At 37.4% G+C, this 26,209-nt stretch overlaps 3 protein-coding genes across 3 annotated transcripts; all 3 read left to right on the forward strand.

The window, feature by feature from the left end:
- The first annotated feature begins 2,422 nt into the window (after positions 1–2,422).
- Positions 2,423–5,765, forward strand: LOC113580723 (collagenase 3-like). The gene is made up of 10 exons (XM_035535876.2): positions 2,423–2,574; positions 2,737–2,978; positions 3,128–3,276; positions 3,818–3,946; positions 4,031–4,192; positions 4,311–4,440; positions 4,538–4,668; positions 4,765–4,924; positions 5,043–5,146; positions 5,242–5,765. Exons 1-10 carry the CDS (start codon positions 2,473–2,475, stop codon positions 5,340–5,342), a joined length of 1,410 nt encoding a protein of 469 aa, XP_035391769.1. The 5' UTR covers positions 2,423–2,472; the 3' UTR covers positions 5,343–5,765.
- A 6,170-nt stretch (positions 5,766–11,935) lies between these two features.
- On the forward strand, positions 11,936–15,942 carry LOC118242815 (collagenase 3-like). The gene is made up of 10 exons (XM_035535200.2): positions 11,936–12,088; positions 12,231–12,472; positions 12,577–12,725; positions 13,890–14,018; positions 14,103–14,264; positions 14,381–14,504; positions 14,601–14,731; positions 14,828–14,987; positions 15,106–15,209; positions 15,305–15,942. Exons 1-10 carry the CDS (start codon positions 11,987–11,989, stop codon positions 15,403–15,405), a joined length of 1,404 nt encoding a protein of 467 aa, XP_035391093.1. The 5' UTR covers positions 11,936–11,986; the 3' UTR covers positions 15,406–15,942.
- A 5,815-nt stretch (positions 15,943–21,757) lies between these two features.
- Positions 21,758–25,801, forward strand: LOC113580711 (collagenase 3-like). Its single transcript, XM_035535989.2, has 10 exons — positions 21,758–21,910; positions 22,089–22,330; positions 22,435–22,583; positions 23,749–23,877; positions 23,962–24,123; positions 24,240–24,363; positions 24,460–24,590; positions 24,687–24,846; positions 24,965–25,068; positions 25,164–25,801. The coding sequence occupies exons 1-10, from the start codon at positions 21,809–21,811 to the stop codon at positions 25,262–25,264; spliced, it is 1,404 nt and encodes a 467-aa protein (XP_035391882.1). The 5' UTR covers positions 21,758–21,808; the 3' UTR covers positions 25,265–25,801.
- Positions 25,802–26,209: the final 408 nt, after the last annotated feature.

Below are 26,209 nucleotides of genomic sequence, written 5' to 3' on the forward strand. Positions count from 1 at the left end.
TCCAAACATGCTAAAGTGTTCCAAGGCTTCTTTTTGCTGCCTTGGCCCAAAACTCTGTAATTCTCTCCAATATGACCTGAGGGCCCTGGATGACTTAAACACTTTCAAGAAAAAAGACCTTTCTATTTTGTAAGTTTTAATTAAACTGTTCTGACTCTACTATGCTTCTACCATGTTCACTTTGGTTTTAAATGCAGCCACACTTTTACATCCTTGATTGGAGGAAATGCTGTTCTAAACTTTATTCCTAAACTACTCATTTAAGTTGTTTTTAATTTGCCTATTATGTTTTTAAGTCTTTTAAAAATTCTCCTTTTCATTTTTCTTCATTTTTTAATTCATTTTCATTTTAATGTCTTTTAGAATTTCACCGTATTATTTAAAAAAAAGTTTCTTGTTCATTTAATTTTTGCAAATACCTTCTTGAAGGGATAGACCCCAGGATGTAGTAAGCTTAATTATATATTCTATTTTCTTTAAAGCACTTTGTAAACTGTGTTTAAGAAAGTGCTATACAAATAAAGTGTATTAATATTATTTTGATTATTATTATTATTATAGATAAATTTGCCCTGAGCATAATTAATGGTTTTATCTGTAAAACTCTTTAAACTTTAAAATAATTATTGTTTTATTGGGTATTATCATGCCAAGCACTTTGTAAACATGTTTTCAAAAAGGTTAATGTATTATAAAAATAAAAAGCATTATTAATGGTGTTGTTATTTATTTGTGTGTAATGACATTACTGACAACTATCTAAGTAACTTCTATTGGGATCACAGAAATGTCTTTTAAAAGAGACGTGACAAAGCATGGAGAAAGTCTGACAAAGCATGGAGAAAGTCTGACAAAGCATGGGTAAGTCTTCCTCTTTAAGGCCAATACTACAGCTGCACCAGAATAAATGTAGGACTGGAATTAAACATTGGAGCCACACGAGAGGCAAAGACCAAATCAGGTCCCTCTGAGTTGCCACACACCTCTGCGATTTCTACGTGAATCCTCAATTCCAGTAACTGGTTCTAGCTGCAATGCATCTTGTGGGTAAACAAAACAGAATTGTCTGGAAGTGACTTTTCAGTCATTGCAGTGTTTCCCATTTCACAGCCAGAAAAGCTCATGGGTGATGTACTAAGGTGGAAACGTGACAGCCTCTTTGACGTCCCTCAGTTCGTAAAATCCAAATGATAATGCAACATTACCTTCATGACAAATGCTTTACTGTGTCTTTATGCTGTTAAAAAAATAGTCACGTTCAAGGTATGGTGTTACGCAAAACAGCGTGAATCAGTGAGTCATTTCCTTACAGATGCTGTTCTGACATGTGTGGGCTTGTCTGCGGGGTTTTCCATGTTACCATGGGAGAGAAATGGAAGAGACATTCTCTCTGTTAGATCTTCTATAATACATGACACCACACTCATGACCTTTCTAAGTGATCTGTGGTTGTTCAGTGGTTAAGGTACTTGACTAGTAATTGGAATGTTGCCAGTTTAAGCCAAACCCCACCGGGTTGACACTGTTGGACCCCTGAGCAAGGCCCTTACCCCTCAATTACTCAAGTTGTATTCAGTCATACTTGTAAGTTATTTTGGATAAAAGTGTCAGCTAAATGCTGTAAATGTAAAAATGTCATTACTCTTAATGTTGGATGTGTTTTTACTTGCCTCTATATTTAGAAACAATACAATATTTTAATATTTTAGTAATTAACTCCATTCAAAGTGTATGAATCATTGATAGTAAAAGATGAACAATGGAGAAAAAATATTTTACTTATGCTTTACAGAATAGTATAAATAATAAACATACTCCAGATGTACCTTACAATTTTAATAATAGGACTTTAATAATTTCAGGAATAAATAGGAATTTTAAAAATGAAGTGCAATGCAGAAAATGAAGCCATGAACACAAATTCTAACATATCAAATAAATATGTACACAACTGTGTAAAGTTCCTAAGCTTCATTATTTTTTATGCAATCTGGAAGTGTGTGTATGCACATGCTCACACACATACATAAACATACATACATGCATATATATATATATATATATATATATATATATATATATATATATATATATATATATATATATATATATATATACATATATATATATATGTGTGTGTGTGTGTGTGTGTGTATGTGTGTGTGTGTGTGTCTCAAAATGTCAACTGAACCGGCAAACATAGCCAACATCTATGCCAACAAAACTTAACATGCTTTTAAAAGAAGAGTAAAAAGTACTTTAACAGAGAAAAAAGAATGAACTGCTACCGAAAAATGAACATTTCCTTAGCCATTATTGTTTGGGTGTAGCCACGTCCATCAATCATGTTTCCCAATTGATAGACAAAGACAATGACTCAGTCTGTTGCTCAACATGTCTGTGTGGAGTGTATTTAAGCCTCCATCTCTGAGTGCAATCCAAGCAGGAGTGGATCCCCGAGGAGGAAGAAACATGAAGACTCACTATAAGTTCTGCATCCTCATTGGCCTGATGATGACCGTAAATTCAGGTCCAATATCACGACAACCTGAGGAAGATGATGCTTTTGTAGAGGTAATGTAACATTTATAGAGCAAGAAATATTACTTGATACTCAGGAATAATATATATATATATATATATATATATATATATATATATATATATATAATTGCTGTTAACATTCAGGATGTTAGAAACTCTTTAGACTAACTTGTATTTCATTGTTGTGTGTAGAGTTACTTGAAGAAATTCTACAACCTGACCGAGCAGACTGGGACTGCGTCCAAAGGGAGGTTTAGTCAGATGAGTCTCAAAATAGCAGAGATGCAGAAGTTTTTTGGACTTACAGTCACAGGAACTATGGACTCGGAGACACTAAACGTGATGAAGAAGCCTCGCTGTGGAGTTCCAGATGTTGCTCAGTACTCTACGTTTGGTGAGGGTCTCAAATGGAAGACCAATGAACTGACATACAGGTACAAACTGGATTCACTGCTGAACATTTCTAGCTTGAGATAACAAACCAGCTTTTCTTACACAGTATGAAAAATATCTTATAACTACACTGCCAGTAGCCAGTAAGAGCCTGTAAAAACCTTTAACAGTGACTCTGCTATTCCCACAGGATTGAGAACTACACTCCTGACATGACTGCGGCTGAAGTGGACGACTCCATCGAGAAAGCTCTGCAAGTCTGGGCTCGTGTCACTCCTCTGAGGTTCACCCGCATCTACAGCGGCACAGCTGACATCATGATCTCCTTTGGGGCAGGATGTAAGTCGAAACCTACAGTATCCACTGTATGTGTGTGTGTGTGTGTGTGTGTGTGTGTATATATATATATATATATATATATATATATATATATATATATATATATATATATATAGAGAGAGAGAGAGAGAGAGAGAGAGAGAGGGAGAGAGAGAGAGAGAGAGAGAGAGAGAGAGAGAGAGAGAGAGCACGGCTGATGAAGCTGTTGATGATAATTTTGAATATGTCTACAGTACACTGCTGTTTCTCACCTGGAATCTGTGTGTGTGCTTTTTGTGTGTAAAATCTATTCTAGTTAATATAAAATGTATTCAGATTATTGCATGAATGTTTAATTATATTTGTACATCATAATCACCAACCACTGTAAACATAAAAACATTAGCTGCCCATATGTTAAATCTCACTGTACACTAAGTTTTGTGAAGTTTTCCAGTAATGAGTTGATGAGTAGGACTGTGAAATGTTACTAGTGACTGGAGAAACAATATATTTCAGGCTATGAAAAGCTCCAATATTAAAGCCCATTTGTTTTCTTTAGCCCACGGTGATTTCTACCCCTTTGATGGACCAGACGGCACTCTGGCTCACGCTTTTGCTCCATCTGCTGGCATTGGAGGAGACGCACACTTTGATGAGGATGAAAATTTCACCTTCCGTTCAACTAATGGTGAGGCTTGCAACTCACCACTGAACTAAATGAACTAATGTATAAAGTAAATAAACTGGTAAACTGACCATTTACTCTTTTCAGGCTACGTTCTGTTCCTGGTGGCTGCTCATGAGTTTGGCCACTCGCTGGGTCTGTCTCACTCCAGTGACCCGGGTGCCCTCATGTATCCTATGTACAGCTATAGAGATCCAAATTCATTTGTTCTGCCCAAAGATGATGTCAATGGAATTCAGTCTCTCTATGGTAATTGCAATGTCAACTGGTATTGAAATTAACAATGAAAAATTCTGCAGTGGTTTCCTTCAAAGTCTATTCAATAATTTTAACAATTTTCTTCTCATTTCTGACAATTTAACCATAGGTTCAAACACTGATGTGATCCCAGACAAGCCTGACCCCACACCTCCAGTTACACCTAATGCCTGTGACCCTAATCTCGTCCTGGATGCTGTTACAACACTGCGAGGGGAGAGGGTCTTCTTCAAGAATAGGTACAAATGGATATAGAGACTTTGCTAAATTATCTTAATCACATCTGAGGTGTAATTCCTAGGGAATGATGATCTGACATTGAATTCTTTTGTTCAGCTTCTTCTGGCGTGTTTCAACAAACAACAAGGCTGAACAACATCTGATCCAGAGTTTCTGGCCTGATGCTCCAGACAATATTGATGCTGCCTATGAGAATACAGCACAAGACAAAATATTCCTCTTCAAAGGTAAGCAAAAAAAAAAAAAGAGAAGCTTTTCCAGTAATAATGTCATCAGTCAAAATGCTGTGTGAGATAAACATCCAAACTTGTCCTGATTTTCAGATCAGAAGGTCTGGGCTCTCTACGGTTATGACATTGTGCAGGGGTATCCTAAGAGCCTCAGCAGTGTGGGGCTTCCCTCTACAGTGAAGAAAATCAGTGCTGCCCTTTATGATCCTGACACTGGAAAGACCCTGTTCTTTGTTGACAACAAATACTACAGGTAGGAAATAAATCACACTGATACGTCACACTGTTAATAATTGTTTTTTTCCCCCGAAAAAATGTTCCTGAATAATTTCTATGGATACAGCTAACAAGTTTTGTAACTACTTTTGTAGTTATGATGAAAAAAGGAAAGTGATGGACAAGGGTTCCCCTAAACTGGTGGGAAAGAGATTCCCAGGAGTTACTGGAAAAATTACTGCAGCTTTCCAGTACAGGGGTATGTAACACTGACACCCTTTAATGTTCCATAGAGTCAAACTGTCCTCTGATTAACTAGTATGACATTCCTGACATGTAAACCGTGTGTTACAGGTTTTACCTACCTCTTCAGTGGAACACGCATGTTTGAGTACAGCACCTCAAGCAAGAAAGTCTTACGTGTGCTTAATAATAATTACTTCTTGCCGTGCTAATGCTTCTTGTGTGTATGTTACTGAGACAGTAGCATGGAAAAATCAAAACAACAGAGTAAATAATTAGTCTTTTATTGACTATTTTCATTGATAGTAAAAATTAAAAATGTTTTAACTTTTTAAAACGTGTTTTCTTTATCTTTAATGGCCCCGTTGCTCTGTCTCAGTGATAAGTATGGTTTCCAAAATAAACACTAGATGTAAATATTTAATTTGCCTATGATAATTTATTAATAACCAAATAATTTTACTTTGAACCTGATTAAAAATGATGAATGGTTTTATCTGTAAAGCACTTCATATTCACTTTAAAAAAATCTTATATTGTCTATTTTATCTTTATCACACAAAGCGTTTTGTAAACTTGGTTTCAAAAATGTGCTATATCTAAATGTATTATATAAATAAAATACATAATTATTACTGTTGTTGTTTGCTTGTTTGCTTTCTAGTAGAAACTGCCCTGAAAGTTAGCTTGCTGGATGTAAGCTCTTTTGACGTTAGTTCTATTAGCTAGCTAGTATTAGCTAGAAGCTATCTTAATGGCTTTGGTGATTTTTAGTCTAAATAATTAGTTGGAGAAAGCTACATTCTTTATTATATGGCACCACCAAAAGTAAAAATATTTTATCATTATCTACTAGAAACTGCCTAGAAAACTAGGTATTTAGCTCTAATAAGTTATACCTTTTAACTGTTAATTGCTAGTTTGCTAAGTAAGCTAATGCTAGCTTAGTAAGCACCTTCCAGGATAACTTGCTTTTTGCCTGTTAAACATTTTATTGGACAAATGCAAGGGTACATGTCTGTCATTTATTACTTTACAGATACATTTTCGAAATAGTAAACCATTCGTATTTTAGATGAAAGACTAGAGGGGAAAAAAGAACCTGTAAGGGCAAGTTTTACTGACATGCTAACATGTTTTCCTCAGAGGCAGCTGGTAACCATTTTTAAAAATATCAATATTATTTTTTTGCCTTATGATTAAAATAACAGTATAATGTTTCAGGCAGTTCACTTCTGTGAGTTCTACTTCACTACTTCAAACTTTGATAACCTAGCTCTTCACATTTTGCTAAATAATATAGCGTTAGATAGCTATTCACATATTTATTTGATTACTTCTTAACTTACTAGCATTGTTGGCTTATATTAGCTAGCTAGATAGTGTGCAATTATTCAGTTATTATCTAGTAGGTTAATTATTATAGTCAGGTCTACAACAACAACAACAACAAATTGATATAATGTAGTTAGCTTCTTATCTCACTCAAGCCTTCTGTTCAGACAGTTAGAAGGAAGGTGTAGAAGTAGAACAATATGGGAAAGGAGAGCAATATTTAAAAATCAACCTGTTGGATGTTGACCAATAAGTGTCATTCAGAGCATAATGAGAGTTGCTTTTAGAACAATATTTATTGTTAATTTTGCACATGAGATTAAAGCTGATTAACTTATGATAGCATATTTTAACATCTTAAAAATGTGACTTTACAATTTTCTGTAACTAACACTTTAAGCATTTATATTACCCATTTTTAACAATACCCCACAAGACAATTTTATGCTATTTTCAGTGTATCTTCAGGGTAAGACCAGGCTAAGACCTTAACCACAAAAACATGTTTCATGACCTTTTCCTCCAATCTTTTCTAAGTGTCAATAATCATGGACCTAATAATCAATAATCATGGACCTAATTCTGTCTGTTATAGGCTTAATCTAATAATGTTAAAATTGTTACAGTAAAGTACCTTAAAGAAAAAAAAAGGAGATTGCATTTTTGATACAAATCTAATTTCTGCAAACAGTTGTAATCATCTCTTTTAAATGTGTAAATTACTTGTTTCCAGAGGTGTATAGAGTAGCCAAAAACTGTACCCAATTAAAAGTGCTGTTATTTTGAAATAATAATTACTTAAGTAGAAATAAAAGTAGTTATTCAAATTACTAAGTAAAAGTAAGAAAGTATCTGTTAAAAAGACTACACGAGTAGTGAGTAGTCCATCAAAACTCACCCAATAACACTGCAAAAATATTTAGATATATTTTTATCCCACAATGTAAAATATGTGGTCCTCATAGTTCTAGTTAATATAAAATCTATTCAGATTATTGCATGAATGTTTAATTATATTTGTACATCATAATCACCAACCACTGTAAACATAAAACATAAAAACATTAGTTGTCCATATGTTAAATCTTACTGTACACTAAGTTTTGTGAAGTTTTCCAGTAATGAGTTGATGAGTAGGACTGTGAAACGTTACTAGTGACTGGAGAAACAATATATTTCAGGCTGTGAAAAGCTCCAATATTAAAGCCCATTTGTTTTCTTTAGCCCATGGTGATTCATATCCGTTTGATGGACCAGACGGCACTCTGGCTCACGCTTTTGCTCCCTCTGTTGGCATTGGAGGAGACGCACACTTTGATGATGATGAAAATTTCACCTTCCGTTCAACTAATGGTGAGGCTTGCAACTCACCACTGAACTAAATGAACCAATGTATAAAGTAAATAAACTGGTAGACTGACCATTTACTCTTTTCAGGCTACGTTCTGTTCCTATGTGAGATAAACATCCAAACTTGTCCTGATTTTCAGATCAGAAGGTCTGGGCTCTCTACGGTTATGACATTGTGCAGGGGTATCCTAAGAGCCTCAGCAGTGTGGGGCTGCTGTAGGTTGTAGGAGTACAGCACCTCAAGCAAGAAAGTCTTAATAATAATTACTTCCTGCCGTGCTAATGCTTCCTGTGTGTGTTCCACTGAGACGTTATCACATTCACTGTATTTATTAATAGTATTTATTTTCAAATTTCTCATGTTTAACCTTTTTTTCTAGCAAGAAAATATAATTCATTTTAGCAAGTTGGTTAACAAAATGTAACTTTCGGAGGCAAAACAGGATGCGGGGATGAGCCGTGTCTAACACAACAAGATGTTTTATTACACACATAGACAATGATGTGGTGAGCAAGCTAACCTGGTTCAAACAACGACAAAACTAGTACGTAGACAAAGAACTTATATACATACACACTAACGACACAGAATAAGGAGCAGGTGTGAAACACAAGGAGGGCGTGGTCATGCAGACAAACACACACACGTGCACACGCACACACAGGGAGACGTTTGGGGAGAGGGGCTGTAACGTGACACAAAATAAGTATTTGAAAGTTTTGAATATACCTTTATTGTTCATTTCAATTATTAATGGAAACATTAATTAATTGTAAATAGAATTATGTTTATATCACTAGGTGAATTTCAACCTAATCCTGGGATTAGTAGTATGGGTGGTATTTTTTTTTTTTGCTTTGTAAACTAGCTCTTTCTTCTATTGTAAGTAATTAATTGTTATGTGAATAAAGTTACTGCTAAATAAATAGCCACGTCTTGGAAATCTGTAGAGGGATTGCTTCTTACATTCAGAATGTTTGTTACTCAAAATACAGAGCTTTGCTTGGCAGAAAGCACTAAATCAGAAAGATTTAGAACAAAAAAAAGTTTGTAAACAAAGCAACAAAAGAGCAAATGATAAGCATATGAAGTAAGCTAGGAAAATAGACTAGAAACATAAAATAGGAACAAGAGCAAGACAAACAGAAGAAAAGCGAGGGGCACAGAGCATGTGCAAGACTTTGTGACTGACAATGGGACTGAAACATAAGCAGTCTCCATGGTGAGTTGGTGAATGAGCAACACGGTCAGAGTTCGTGAGTGGTGGTACGGCTGGGACGGTGCCTCGGATGAACCCATGACAAAAGCCCTCCTTCCCTAGCAGTGGGCCTTGAGCAGTGTAACCTTACCACACAGCTAGGTATTGGACCTAACCTCACCTATTGTTGGAATCCAGGAGAGCCCTCGCAGCGAACACTGGGGCATCGTCCATCATGAAGGCCACAGGTGTGGAGTCAAGGGTTTCCTCATTGTGCAAGGGACCAGAACTATGAGTCTGGAGAGAGAAATGGAAAGATAGTAGCTGTAGACAATAGGTCACCAGGTTGATCTGTTCGGTGATCTTGAAGGGACCGATATTACAATATTATTAGGACTGAGTTATCTAGATGGCAGATGCAGTTTCAAATCTCCTTGTAATGTCATGCGCTTTCTCCGGGTTGCTACTCAGATACAACTTTGTGGTAACAATCAGCTTGGGCCATTTGACATCAAACGGCCTCTGCAAGATGAACATAGGTGTAGGACCATTGTGCTGAAACAAGTTGTTGGCCACTGGGATACCAGAAGTCTTCAGGAACAGGGGAGGCTGGAAACCAAAGCAGCACTGGATTAGAGTGAGGCCTAAGCCTTAAAGTACCAGGGAGCATATTCGGCCCAGGGGATAAACCTACTCCAGCCATGTCAGTCACCACAATAAGAACATAGATACTGAGCCTGCTCCTGCTTCAGCCTCCCTACTTGTCCTTTAGCTTTAGAATGGTGTCCAGATGTTAAGTGCTCCATAAAAGCCCTCCAGACCAGAGACATTGACTACTTCAGACTGAAGTTGCTTCTTTGGGCAGCCATATCAACAGAACATGTGGTGGAACAAAGCCTCAGATGTCTGGCAAGCAACTCTGAGAATGGAAGGCTGACTGGATATTGAGATCTGACTGATCAGAACTAATGTATTAATGACAGATCCTGAGAGGTCTGTGATATAGACAGAGCATATGCAAGGCTATGCATTCGACAGTGGAAATAAAGCAGAATACAGCTACGGTGAGCTTATGAATGAGTGAGTTTGTGAATGAGCAATATAAATATGAATGAGCAGAGTAGCTGAGACAAGTTCCTGGTGTGGAACCATGACAGACCCATGACAGAGATATGTCATGTTTTCAGATAAGTCTAAATAAAGGCATTACAGTTCCCAAAAGTTTTAAATCATAAATACAGGCCCACCTGTTCTTCCTGTTCTTTATGTCATCCTCATTCCTGTCCTAGTCTTCATCCATGTGTCCATCATCATCACTGCCACCCTCGCTCACAGTCCCACTCCTTCCACAGTAGCCTTACGTCAGGTCCCATGTTCTTTCTGTTGTGCGTCAGGATATTATGCAATCTGTCACCCCCCACGTCTGCATTATACTTTGTGTTTTAGCTTCATTTGATTTGCTCGCTTTTGTTTTCTGTTTATTAAATATTACTGGACTCATGCCTGCATCCTGTCCTTTTTGCTCCCACACACCCCAGCACATACCACAACTAACTCTGTTATCACGTCTTCCATTTGGAAAATGTGCTGCCCAGCCAAAGTTGATATGATTGGTTGAAATTTCATCAGATAAAATGGCCATATGTGACACGAAATTCTCAGACAGACAATGAGGATATATATCCAAATGATACACTGAGCATTAAATCCACACGTTACACTGAAGACAAACACTGTGGCTGTATGGCAAAAAAAAAGACTGGTGTCTTCCATATACATGACGTTGTGTAAAACAAAGTAAATCAGTGAGTCATTTCCTTACAGTTGCAGTTGTGACATGTATAAACAAGTCTGAGGGGTTTTTCCACAAATTAGAAAAACTCCTTCGTCACATAAATATCTATAATTAATACACTGAAGCAAAATCATTATCTTTTCTATGTCAAATAAGTTTAAATTTGTTGCCAAATATAATCCAGAATAATTCATTTAGCAATAAATACAAAATGTAAAAAGTTCTGTTTAAGAGCTAATTGAATTTTAATGAACAGAAAACTCAACATAGTAGGCTAACAGTGGTTCTGGTATAAATGTGTTATAGAAATATAAATGTTTAAGAATTAAAAATAAACTAAACATATTTTATATATATAAGATTTTATATATTTCTTATTTCATGATTTTACACATCACGATCAGTCCCTCCCAGCTACCATGTTCCCCTGTTTTCCCTTCTGTTTTTTGTCTTCTGTTTTTTAGTTCCGCTCCGTAGTTTAGTTTTCTCCTCACCTCGTTTAATTTTCCACACCTGTACCTCATTTGGTTTATACATTTAAACCCTGTCTTTGCCCCTTAATGTGGCTGTTCATTGAATGTGTTTCATTGTGGTTGTTGTTTTTGAATCTGTGCATGCATATAATTTTGAATCATTGTGGTTAAGTTTGTACTCCGTGCCTGTGTGTTTCCAAGCCCCGAGTTTTCCTAGCCTTAGTTATAGCCGGCTTCCTTAGTTTGCCTTCGTGTGTTTTTGTTTTGTGATGTATCCCTGTACTCTCCATTTCATGTCTATGACCCTGAACTATGATAACGACTCTGATTCAGGATTTGCCCCTATTAAATCTCACTCTTCTCCGCATACGCATCCGTCTCCTTACTGCTCAACATTACAACACAAATCAAAATGTCAATGATAACATCATGCTCTCAAAGTTTTAATTCACTTAGCAATAAATAGAAATTTAAAAAGTACAGATTGAAAATGAGGAAATTGAAAAAGTGGATTAAAACATAACAATGATGACATTTCCTTGACCATCAGTGTGTTGGTGTAACCATATCCAGTGGTCATGATGTTCCCTAACTGGTAAACACAATGACTCAGTCTGTTGCTCAACATGCCTGTGTGAAGTGTATTTAAGCCTCCATCTCTGAGTGCAATCTAAGCAGGAGTGGATCACCGAGGAGGAAGAAAAATGAAGACTCACTATAAGTTCTGTATTGTAATTGGCCTGATGATGACCGTAAATTCAAGTCCAATATCACGAGGAGTTGAGGAAGATGATGCTTTTGTAGAGGTAATGCAAGGTTTATAGAGTGAAAAGTATTACTTGATACTCATGAATAATATATATATATATATATATATATAAAATTACTGTTAACATTCAGGATGTTAGAAACTCTTTAGACTAACTTGTATTTCATTGTTGTGTGTAGAGTTACTTGAAGAAATTCTACAACCTGACTGAGCAGACTGGGACTGCTTCCCACGGGAGGTTTAGTCAGATGAGTCTCAAAATAGCAGAGATGCAGAAGTTTTTTGGACTTACAGTCACAGGTACTATGGACTCGGAGACACTAAACGTGATGAAGAAGCCTCGCTGTGGAGTTCCAGATGTTGCTCAGTACTCTACGTTTCGTGAGGGTCTCAAATGGAAGACCAATGAGCTGACATACAGGTACAAACAGGATTCACTGCTGAACATTTCGTCTCATAACATCACTGCCTGAAATCAGTAAGAGCCTGTAAAAACCTTTAACAGTGACTCTGCTATTCCCACAGGATTGAGAACTACACTCCTGACATGACTGCGGCTGAAGTGGACGACTCCATCCACAGAGCATTGCAAGTCTGGGCTCGTGTCACTCCTCTGAGGTTCACCCGCATCCACAGCGGCCCAGCCCACATCATGATCTCCTTTGGTAGAGGATGTAAGTTCACACCTAAAGCAACACTGCACGGTCAGGGAACAATTTTTCATTCAATTAAAGCAAAATGTATTCTTAAGGACAAAGAATTCTACTTTCTATTTCTCTATTATTCTTAAAAGGAGAACTGGTAGAATATATACATATATACACCTTGATTTGTCTCTGCTCTAGCTGCGTTGAGCTTATCAAACACCCAGATCCTATACATTTAATAGACACATAGATACTCTACATTTTCACTGGTTTGAGAGGTAGTGGGGGGAAGCACTTGTCTAAAAGCTGATCTTTCATTGTGGCACATTCCTTCAATCAGCAGAGTGTAACGGTGAGCAGTAAAAAAATGGATGCATGTGCAGAGAAGAGCGATTTATTAGGTCAAATCCAGAGTCATCGTCGTTAGGGTAGTCCAGGGTCAATTTACCAGCATGAAGAGTACGAGGATACATGACAAGAACAAGGGCTAGGATACATGAACACAAGCAGTGGCTAAAACGAAAATCACGGAGGCTTGAGTAAATGTAGGCTAGAAATAACATACAGGCTAGGAAAATTAAACATGACTTTACATGGAATACACAGTGGTTTGACTTGGATAAACAATTAACCTACTAACATACATTCAATGAACAGCCAAGACACAGGGATCAAGACAGGGTTTAAATACATGAACTTAAGAAGCCTAGAAATGAGGAGCATGTTAAAGTAATGACGGACGTGGAAAACCAAACAAGGGGTGGAGAAAACGAAATTAAGAAATGGAACCAGACACACAAGACAGGGAAACCATGGAACATGGAAGCTGGGAGGTGCTAACTGTTACACAAAGCTGCTAGCTGCTATTAATTAGAAAGGCAATGCTGGCAACATTTCAGTGAACTGACCATTAATGATGTGTTAAAGTCATCTCTGAGATATGGTCAGATTATACCACCACTTAGACATGTAGATGGGAAACAGTTAAAATGATGTCTGTGTGAGAAAATAACATTCTTGTGTCTAAATGAATGTAGCACACTTTTCCAGCTGAAAAATCACTAACAGCCTTTGTTGTTCACATCTTAAGGTTTTGTGATTTTTTTCAGGTCTGTGAACTGATAAGAGTGACTGAAGGAAAAATTGTCTAGACGAAATTCTCCAATGTTAAATCCCCTTTTCTTGATACAGACCACGGTGATTTCTTCCCGTTTGATGGGCCACATGGCACTCTGGCTCACGCTTTTGCTCCATCTGCTGGCATTGGAGGAGATGCACACTTTGATGATGATGAATATTTCACCTTCCGTTCAACTAATGGTGAGGCTTGCACCTCACCACTGAACCAAATGAACTAATGTATAAAGTAAATAAACTGGTAGACTGACCATTTACTCTTTTCAGGCTACATTCTGTTCCTGGTGGCTGCTCATGAGTTTGGCCACTCGCTGGGTCTGTCTCACTCCAGTGACTCGGATGCCCTCATGTATCCTACGTACAGCTATAGAGATCCAAATTCATTTATTCTGTCCAAAGATGATGTCAGTGGAATTCATTCTCTCTATGGTAAGCACAAGGTGAAATGGTACTGAAATGAACAATGAAAAATTTTGCAGTGCTTTAATTCAGTCTGTGAATCCATTCTAATAATTGTGTTCTGAATTCTGACAATTTAACCACAGGCTCAAACACCAGGCTCAAACGCCCTCACAAGCCTGACCTCAAACCTCCAGTCACCTGTGACCCTAATCTAGTCCTTGATGCTGTTACTACATTACGAGGAGAGAGGTTCTTCTTCAAGAATAGGTAAAAATGGATAAGGAGACTTCCTCAGTAACCTTATCCACATCTGAAGTGTAATTCATAGGGAGTGACCACCTGACACTAAATTCTGTTGTTCAGCTTCTTCTGGCGTGTTTCCACGGCCTACAAGACTGGACCACATCTGATCCAGAGTTTCTGGCCTGATGCTCCAGATTATATTGATGCTGCTTATGAGAATACAGCACAAGACCAACTATTCTTCTTCAAAGGTAAGCAAAAATGTAAAATATACATTTCCAGTAATAATATAACCAGTCATAATGCAATGTGAGATAAACATTCAAACTTGTTGTCACGGTCCTCAGGTCAGAAGGTTTGGGTGTTCAAGGCTACTGACATTGTGCAGGGGTATCCTAAGAGCCTCAGCAGTGTGGGGCTTCCCTCTACAGTGAAGAAAATCAGTGCTGCCCTTTATGATCCTGACACTGGAAAGACCCTGTTCTTTGTTGACAACAAATACTACAGGTAGGAAATAAATCACACTGATACGTCACACTGTTAATAATTGTTTTTTTCCCCAGAAAAAATGTTCCTGAATAATTTCTATGGATACAGCTAACAAGTTTTGTAACTACTTTTGTAGTTATGATGAAAAAAGGAAAGTGATGGACAAGGGTTCCCCTAAACTGGTGGGAAAGAGATTCCCAGGAGTTACTGGAAAAATTACTGCAGCTTTCCAGTACAGGGGTATGTAACACTGACACCCTTTAATGTTCCATAGAGTCAAACTGTCCTCTGATTAACTAGTATGACATTCCTGACATGTAAACCGTGTGTTACAGGTTTTACCTACCTCTTCAGTGGAACACGCATGTTTGAGTACAGCAACTCAAGCAAGAAAGTCTTACGTGAGCTTAATAATAATTACTTCTTGCCGTGCTAATTGTTCCCATCTGTGTACCACTGAGATAGTGGCATGGCAAAATATAAATAGCAAATACAGTATGGTCCATTACATTTACCATGTTTATTGATAGTATTTTATTTGTATGCACTTTGTAAAATCTTATTGTTGTACTGTGTGTTTTGTAAATGTAGCTTGTCTAAATTATTATTATTATTATTTCTGTTGCTATTGTTATTTATTTATTGTTATATAGCTGCCTTGCTAGTTATGCAAAATTGTAAGATTTTTTGTTCATTACTGAAGTTATTTATAGTTAGGTAACTAATGTTACCTAGATCTTTTCTTGATAGCTTTGGCAATTTTTAGTCTAAATATTTTGCTGTAAAAATACAAAGGTTTTTCATTATATGGCAATGCCAAAACTAAAAACCTTTTATCTTAATCTACTAGAAATCTATCTTGTATTGATTAATACCTGAAATTATTACTTTTTCTTTTTGAATCAGTTGCACCATTTTGTAAGTAGAGTACTTATGAGCAGTAATAACTATTTTATTAAAGCTTTCTACCGCATTTGTGAGTGTCTGTTCTCACCATGTAACACATATTAGCGTATTTTTCCTCAAAGGCATCTTAGTAACAGCACAGTCATGGCCAAACGACTGGCAAATTTTGGTTTTCACAAAGTTTACTGCCTCAGTTTTTTTAGTTCCTTTTGCCAGATGTTTATATGGTATAATGAAATCTAATTATAAGCATTTTATACTTTTTTTTTTTCATTTATTTTTATTGACAAATACATCAAATTTAAGCAAATAATATTTACAATGTTGACCCTTATTTAAGACTTCTGCAATTCACCTTGGCATGCTGGATATCAGCTTCTGTGCAAAATCTTAACTGATGGTGACCCATTCTTGCCTAATCAGTGGTTGGAATTGATCACAGTTTCTGTGTTTTTGTTTGTCCACCCTCTTTTTGAGGATTGACCACAGGTTCTCAATGGGATTGAGATCTGGGGAGTTTCCTAGTCATGGTCCCAAAATTTCAATGTTTTGTTCAACAAGCCACTTGGTTATCACTTTTACCTTGTGACATGGTGCTCTGTCATGCTGGAAAAAGCATTATTCATCAAAAATTGCTCCTGGATCATTAGGAGAAGTTGCTCTTGGAGGATGTTTTGATACCATTCTTTATTCATGGCAGTGTTCTTAAGCAAAATTTTGAGCAAACCCACTCCCTTGGATGAGAAGCAACCCCACACATGAATGGTCTCAGGATGCCTCACTGCTGGCATGACACAAGACTCATGGTAGCGCTCACCTTTTCTTCTCTGGACAATAATTTGTCCAGATGTCCCAAACAGTCTGAAGGGGGCTTCATCAGAGAAAATAACTTTACCCTAGTCTTCTGCAGTCCAATCCCTATACTTCCTGCAGAATGCCAGTCTGTCCTTGATGTTTTTTCTGGAGAGAAGTGGCTTCTTTGCTGCCGTTCTTGACACCAAGCCATCCTCCAAAAGCCTTCGTCTCACTGTGCATGCAGAGGCACTCACACCTGCCTTCTGCCATTCCTAAACAAGCTCCGCACTGGTGGTCATAGCTGCATCCTCTTTAGGAAATGGTCCTGGTGCTCTCTTGACTTTCTTGGGAGCCCTGAAGCCTTCTTCACTGCAATTGAACCTCTCTCCTTGAAGTTCTTGATGATCTAATCAATGGTTGATTTAGGTTCTATCTTATAAGAAGCAATGTCCTTGCCTGTGATGCCCTTTTTTTTGCAATGCAAGGATGACCGCATGCGTTTCCTTGGAAGTAAACATGGTTAACAGAAGAAAACTTCAAGCACCACCACCTTTTTAAAGCAACCAGTCTGCTCTTCTAATCAGCATGACAGAGTGATATCAGCTGCCTTGTCCTCGTTAACACTTTCTCCTGAGCTAACGAGAAGATCACTGAAATGATTTTAGCAGGCCACTTTGTGGCAGGGCTGAAATGCAGTGCCTGGAATGCAGTCATGTTTGTATTAATTTTCATGGCAAGGAATGACTTTGCAATTACTTGCAACTCATGTGATCATGCGTCACAATCTAGAGTTAATAAAAATTGCCACCATAAAAACAAGCAGCACACTTTGTGAAAACCAAAATTTGTGCTAGTCTCAAAACTATTGGACATAAGTGGAATATCAAAAGTACCCTTTTCATATGACTAAGATATAATATGCCATTATTTTACTACATTATTTTTTAGTATCTTAAATCTAAATATCTTTACTTAGAAAACCGAAAAGGATTTAAAGGCAAAGCTGCCTCTGGGATAGAGACAACAGTATACAGCTGTGTTTAATACAGCTTATTAAGGACCCATGTTATGTATTTTTTTGTTAGACAGCTATTCACTGAATAATCTTGTTAACTTTGTTTCTTTAGCTTGCTAACATTATTTTATTAGCTATCCATGAACAGTAAAGCCATAAAAAATTCCACGGAGAGAAGTGACGTCTTTGTTTTAAACACAAACATACACATACTTGAACTATCTGAATCATTAGATGGTTTAGTAGTAGTTTATATGTGGACTCTAACTATATCACCTTTTAAAGTCTTTCAGAACTAAAATTTTAGATGGAACGTTATTCATCCTGGAGGAATGGATAAAGGTCTATCTATTTAAAAACATATATTTAATACTTAATTCATCACAAGTAGCCTACTTAACTACTCAAAACTTTGATAGCACTCTGTAGTTTTCAAGTGAGCTTTGCTTTAAAAATGGGGATTTACATTGTCTGTAGTTAAACTACTGATATTAAAATATATTCCCTGAAAGCCAAAAAAAAAAAATGGAGATTGCATTTTTGGAGCAAAGGTCTGTTTGAATGTAATGTCTGGTGAAGTTTCTTATCTAGTGTGACGCAGGTGGCTCAGAGAAAGGGAGAGGCGGGGTTGCGGGGAAGTGCGTTTTACATTTACATTTACGGCATTTCGCAGACGCTCTTATCCAGAGCGACTTACAAAAGTGCTTTTTCATTTACTCATAGAATATATCCAAGTACAGTACAGTAGGTTATAATTAAACATACCAATGAACTAGAATACTGTAGAATACAGGGATGAATGCTGATACCTAGATAAATTTATCCATAGATAATAAAGAAACTGAAGAGCTAAACGCTAACAAAACACACAAGGTAATCCCCGGGTTAAAGGCAGCGCAGCGACGTCTTCGTGTACCTGTGGGTTTAAATAGACACACAATTAGCGAGAACAGGTGCGCACAATCAATACTCCAGGTATGGGAGCGAGGTTGGGAAATGGAGCGATCGCTATCACGAGTGGACGTCTCCTTCCTGCTGGGAGATCGGCCTCCTGTGACATCTAGTGTCATCTCTTTTAGTGGTAGATGTATAAAAGATTTGTTTAAAAAATAAGTAATGCTTTTAAAATGGTAATAATGAAGTACAAAAAAAATGTATTTTGGATTATTTGTCTTTTGCACAAGTACAGTTCATATACCTGTTCAAGTTCATAAAGTTGCAAGCACCTATGTTTTCAAATACTGTGTGATGATTATAATAGAAACTTGGCTACACCCAAAGATCCCCTACATCTCACCAGATGCTAATATTAGCATAGCTCTCACTCATTTGCATGACATTATAAATAAACAACAAAAGGATCATCTAGAGAGTGCATATTGTTGCTGGGGATTTTAATCAAGCATGTCTAAAGACAGTCTTTCCCAAATTCATGCTCTATGTGCAGTGATCTACTCAGGGGCAGAAAGCACACTTGATCATATTCCAATTTAAAGCATGCATACAAAGCTGTACCCCTTCCACATTTAGGGCTATCAGACCATCTTTTGTTCAATCTTGATGGCAGATGCAGTTTCAAATCTCCTTGTAATGTCATGCGCTTTCTCCGGGTTGCTACTCAGATACAACTTTGTGGTAACAATCAGCTTGGGCCATTTGACATCAAACGGCCTCTGCAAGATGAACATAGGTGTAGGACCATTGTGCTGAAACAAGTTGTTGGCCACTGGGATACCAGAAGTCTTCAGGAACAGGGGAGGCTGGAAACCAAAGCAGCACTGGATTAGAGTGAGGCCTAAGCCTTAAAGTACCAGGGAGCATATTCGGCCCAGGGGATAAACCTACTCCAGCCATGTCAGTCACCACAATAAGAACATAGATACTGAGCCTGCTCCTGCTTCAGCCTCCCTACTTGTCCTTTAGCTTTAGAATGGTGTCCAGATGTTAAGTGCTCCATAAAAGCCCTCCAGACCAGAGACATTGACTACTTCAGACTGAAGTTGCTTCTTTGGGCAGCCATATCAACAGAACATGTGGTGGAACAAAGCCTCAGATGTCTGGCAAGCAACTCTGAGAATGGAAGGCTGACTGGATATTGAGATCTGACTGATCAGAACTAATGTATTAATGACAGATCCTGGGAGGTCTGTGATATAGACAGAGCATATGCAAGGCTATGCATTCGACAGTGGAAATAAAGCAGAATACAGCTACGGTGAGCTTATGAATGAGTGAGTTTGTGAATGAGTAATATAAATATGAATGAGCAGAGTAGCTGAGACAAGTTCCTGGTGTGGAACCATGACAGACCCATGACAGAGATATGTCATGTTTTCAGATAAGTCTAAATAAAGGCATTACAGTTCCCAAAAGTTTTAAATCATAAATACAGGCCCACCTGTTCTTCCTGTTCTTTATGTCATCCTCATTCCTGTCCTAGTCTTCATCCATGTGTCCATCATCATCACTGCCACCCTCGCTCACAGTCCCACTCCTTCCACAGTAGCCTTACGTCAGGTCCCATGTTCTTTCTGTTGTGCGTCAGGATATTATGCAATCTGTCACCCCCCACGTCTGCATTATACTTTGTGTTTTAGCTTCATTTGATTTGCTCGCTTTTGTTTTCTGTTTATTAAATATTACTGGACTCATGCCTGCATCCTGTCCTTTTTGCTCCCACACACCCCAGCACATACCACAACTAACTCTGTTATCACGTCTTCCATTTGGAAAATGTGCTGCCCAGCCAAAGTTGATATGATTGGTTGAAATTTCATCAGATAAAATGGCCATATGTGACACGAAATTCTCAGACAGACAATGAGGATATATATCCAAATGATACACTGAGCATTAAATCCACACGTTACACTGAAGACAAACACTGTGGCTGTATGGCAAAAAAAAAGACTGGTGTCTTCCATATACATGACGTTGTGTAAAACAAAGTAAATCAGTGAGTCATTTCCTTACAGTTGCAGTTGTGACATGTATAAACAAGTCTGAGGGGTTTTTCCACAAATTAGAAAAACTCCTTCGTCACATAAATATCTATAATTAATACACTGAAGCAAAATCATTATCTTTTCTATGTCAAATAAGTTTAAATTTGTTGCCAAATATAATCCAGAATAATTCATTTAGCAATAAATACAAAATGTAAAAAGTTCTGTTTAAGAGCTAATTGAATTTTAATGAACAGAAAACTCAACATAGTAGGCTAACAGTGGTTCTGGTATAAATGTGTTATAGAAATATAAATGTTTAAGAATTAAAAATAAACTAAACATATTTTATATATATAAGATTTTATATATTTCTTATTTCATGATTTTACACATCACGATCAGTCCCTCCCAGCTACCATGTTCCCCTGTTTTCCCTTCTGTTTTTTGTCTTCTGTTTTTTAGTTCCGCTCCGTAGTTTAGTTTTCTCCTCACCTCGTTTAATTTTCCACACCTGTACCTCATTTGGTTTATACATTTAAACCCTGTCTTTGCCCCTTAATGTGGCTGTTCATTGAATGTGTTTCATTGTGGTTGTTGTTTTTGAATCTGTGCATGCATATAATTTTGAATCATTGTGGTTAAGTTTGTACTCCGTGCCTGTGTGTTTCCAAGCCCCGAGTTTTCCTAGCCTTAGTTATAGCCGGCTTCCTTAGTTTGCCTTCGTGTGTTTTTGTTTTGTGATGTATCCCTGTACTCTCCATTTCATGTCTATGACCCTGAACTATGATAACGACTCTGATTCAGGATTTGCCCCTATTAAATCTCACTCTTCTCCGCATACGCATCCGTCTCCTTACTGCTCAACATTACAACACAAATCAAAATGTCAATGATAACATCATGCTCTCAAAGTTTTAATTCACTTAGCAATAAATAGAAATTTAAAAAGTACAGATTGAAAATGAGGAAATTGAAAAAGTGGATTAAAACATAACAATGATGACATTTCCTTGACCATCATTGTGTTGGTGTAACCATATCCAGTGGTCATGATGTTCCCTAACTAGTAAACACAATGACTCAGTCTGTTGCTCAACATGCCTGTGTGAAGTGTATTTAAGCCTCCATCTCTGAGTGCAATCTAAGCAGGAGTGGATCACCGAGGAGGAAGAAAAATGAAGACTCACTATAAGTTCTGTATTGTAATTGGCCTGATGATGACCGTAAATTCAAGTCCAATATCACGAGGAGTTGAGGAAGATGATGCTTTTGTAGAGGTAATGCAAGGTTTATAGAGTGAAAAGTATTACTTGATACTCATGAATAATATATATATATATATATATATATATATATATATATATATATATATATATATATATATATAAAATTACTGTTAACATTCAGGATGTTAGAAACTCTTTAGACTAACTTGTATTTCATTGTTGTGTGTAGAGTTACTTGAAGAAATTCTACAACCTGACTGAGCAGACTGGGACTGCTTCCCACGGGAGGTTTAGTCAGATGAGTCTCAAAATAGCAGAGATGCAGAAGTTTTTTGGACTTACAGTCACAGGTACTATGGACTCGGAGACACTAAACGTGATGAAGAAGCCTCGCTGTGGAGTTCCAGATGTTGCTCAGTACTCTACGTTTCGTGAGGGTCTCAAATGGAAGACCAATGAGCTGACATACAGGTACAAACAGGATTCACTGCTGAACATTTCGTCTCATAACATCACTGCCTGAAATCAGTAAGAGCCTGTAAAAACCTTTAACAGTGACTCTGCTATTCCCACAGGATTGAGAACTACACTCCTGACATGACTGCGGCTGAAGTGGACGACTCCATCCACAGAGCATTGCAAGTCTGGGCTCGTGTCACTCCTCTGAGGTTCACCCGCATCCACAGCGGCCCAGCCCACATCATGATCTCCTTTGGTAGAGGATGTAAGTTCACACCTAAAGCAACACTGCACGGTCAGGGAACAATTTTTCATTCAATTAAAGCAAAATGTATTCTTAAGGACAAAGAATTCTACTTTCTATTTCTCTATTATTCTTAAAAGGAGAACTGGTAGAATATATACATATATACACCTTGATTTGTCTCTGCTCTAGCTGCGTTGAGCTTATCAAACACCCAGATCCTATACATTTAATAGACACATAGATACTCTACATTTTCACTGGTTTGAGAGGTAGTGGGGGGAAGCACTTGTCTAAAAGCTGATCTTTCATTGTGGCACATTCCTTCAATCAGCAGAGTGTAACGGTGAGCAGTAAAAAAATGGATGCATGTGCAGAGAAGAGCGATTTATTAGGTCAAATCCAGAGTCATCGTCGTTAGGGTAGTCCAGGGTCAATTTACCAGCATGAAGAGTACGAGGATACATGACAAGAACAAGGGCTAGGATACATGAACACAAGCAGTGGCTAAAACGAAAATCACGGAGGCTTGAGTAAATGTAGGCTAGAAATAACATACAGGCTAGGAAAATTAAACATGACTTTACATGGAATACACAGTGGTTTGACTTGGATAAACAATTAACCTACTAACATACATTCAATGAACAGCCAAGACACAGGGATCAAGACAGGGTTTAAATACATGAACTTAAGAAGCCTAGAAATGAGGAGCATGTTAAAGTAATGACGGACGTGGAAAACCAAACAAGGGGTGGAGAAAACGAAATTAAGAAATGGAACCAGACACACAAGACAGGGAAACCATGGAACATGGAAGCTGGGAGGTGCTAACTGTTACACAAAGCTGCTAGCTGCTATTAATTAGAAAGGCAATGCTGGCAACATTTCAGTGAACTGACCATTAATGATGTGTTAAAGTCATCTCTGAGATATGGTCAGATTATACCACCACTTAGACATGTAGATGGGAAACAGTTAAAATGATGTCTGTGTGAGAAAATAACATTCTTGTGTCTAAATGAATGTAGCACACTTTTCCAGCTGAAAAATCACTAACAGCCTTTGTTGTTCACATCTTAAGGTTTTGTGATTTTTTTTCAGGTCTGTGAACTGATAATAGTGACTGAAGGAAAAATTGTCTAGACGAAATTCTCCAATGTTAAATCCCCTTTTCTTGATACAGACCACGGTGATTTCTTCCCGTTTGATGGGCCACATGGCACTCTGGCTCACGCTTTTGCTCCATCTGCTGGCATTGGAGGAGATGCACACTTTGATGATGATGAATATTTCACCTTCCGTTCAACTAATGGTGAGGCTTGCACCTCACCACTGAACCAAATGAACTAATGTATAAAGTAAATAAACTGGTAGACTGACCATTTACTCTTTTCAGGCTACATTCTGTTCCTGGTGGCTGCTCATGAGTTTGGCCACTCGCTGGGTCTGTCTCACTCCAGTGACTCGGATGCCCTCATGTATCCTACGTACAGCTATAGAGATCCAAATTCATTTATTCTGTCCAAAGATGATGTCAGTGGAATTCATTCTCTCTATGGTAAGCACAAGGTGAAATGGTACTGAAATGAACAATGAAAAATTTTGCAGTGCTTTAATTCAGTCTGTGAATCCATTTTAATAATTGTGTTCTGAATTCTGACAATTTAACCACAGGCTCAAACACCAGGCTCAAACGCCCTCACAAGCCTGACCTCAAACCTCCAGTCACCTGTGACCCTAATCTAGTCCTTGATGCTGTTACTACATTACGAGGAGAGAGGTTCTTCTTCAAGAATAGGTAAAAATGGATAAGGAGACTTCCTCAGTAACCTTATCCACATCTGAAGTGTAATTCATAGGGAGTGACCACCTGACACTAAATTCTGTTGTTCAGCTTCTTCTGGCGTGTTTCCACGGCCTACAAGACTGGACCACATCTGATCCAGAGTTTCTGGCCTGATGCTCCAGATTATATTGATGCTGCTTATGAGAATACAGCACAAGACCAACTATTCTTCTTCAAAGGTAAGCAAAAATGTAAAATATACATTTCCAGTAATAATATAACCAGTCATAATGCAATGTGAGATAAACATTCAAACTTGTTGTCACGGTCCTCAGGTCAGAAGGTTTGGGTGTTCAAGGCTACTGACATTGTGCAGGGGTATCCTAAGAGCCTCAGCAGTGTGGGGCTTCCCTCTACAGTGAAGAAAATCAGTGCTGCCCTTTATGATCCTGACACTGGAAAGACCCTGTTCTTTGTTGACAACAAATACTACAGGTAGGAAATAAATCACACTGATACGTCACACTGTTAATAATTGTTTTTTTCCCCCGAAAAAATGTTCCTGAATAATTTCTATGGATACAGCTAACAAGTTTTGTAACTACTTTTGTAGTTATGATGAAAAAAGGAAAGTGATGGACAAGGGTTCCCCTAAACTGGTGGGAAAGAGATTCCCAGGAGTTACTGGAAAAATTACTGCAGCTTTCCAGTACAGGGGTATGTAACATTGACACCCTTTAATGTTCCATAGAGTCAAACTGTCCTCTGATTAACTAGTATGACATTCCTGACATGTAAACCGTGTGTTACAGGTTTTACCTACCTCTTCAGTGGAACACGCATGTTTGAGTACAGCAACTCAAGCAAGAAAGTCTTACGTGAGCTTAATAATAATTACTTCTTGCCGTGCTAATTGTTCCCATCTGTGTACCACTGAGATAGTGGCATGGCAAAATATAAATAGCAAATACAGTATGGTCCATTACATTTACCATGTTTATTGATAATATTTTATTTGTATGCACTTTGTAAAATCTTATTGTTGTACTGTGTGTTTTGTAAATGTAGCTTGTCTAAATTATTATTATTATTATTTCTGTTGCTATTGTTATTTATTTATTGTTATATAGCTGCCTTGCTAGTTATGCAAAATTGTAAGATTTTTTGTTCATTACTGAAGTTATTTATAGTTAGGTAACTAATGTTACCTAGATCTTTTCTTGATAGCTTTGGCAATTTTTAGTCTAAATATTTTGCTGTAAAAATACAAAGGTTTTTCATTATATGGCAATGCCAAAACTAAAAACCTTTTATCTTAATCTACTAGAAATCTATCTTGTATTGATTAATACCTGAAATTATTACTTTTTCTTTTTGAATCAGTTGCACCATTTTGTAAGTAGAGTACTTATGAGCAGTAATAACTATTTTATTAAAGCTTTCTACCGCATTTGTGAGTGTCTGTTCTCACCATGTAACACATATTAGCGTATTTTTCCTCAAAGGCATCTTAGTAACAGCACAGTCATGGCCAAACGACTGGCAAATTTTGGTTTTCACAAAGTTTACTGCCTCAGTTTTTTTAGTTCCTTTTGCCAGATGTTTATATGGTATAATGAAATCTAATTATAAGCATTTTATACTTTTTTTTTTTTCATTTATTTTTATTGACAAATACATCAAATTTAAGCAAATAATATTTACAATGTTGACCCTTATTTAAGACTTCTGCAATTCACCTTGGCATGCTGGATATCAGCTTCTGTGCAAAATCTTAACTGATGGTGACCCATTCTTGCCTAATCAGTGGTTGGAATTGATCACAGTTTCTGTGTTTTTGTTTGTCCACCCTCTTTTT

The sequence above is a fragment of the Electrophorus electricus genome, chromosome 19 (genome assembly GCF_041902795.1).
Source record: "Electrophorus electricus isolate QZ-2024a chromosome 19, ASM4190279v1, whole genome shotgun sequence".
In the NCBI taxonomy this organism is placed as follows: Eukaryota; Metazoa; Chordata; class Actinopteri; order Gymnotiformes; family Gymnotidae; genus Electrophorus; species Electrophorus electricus.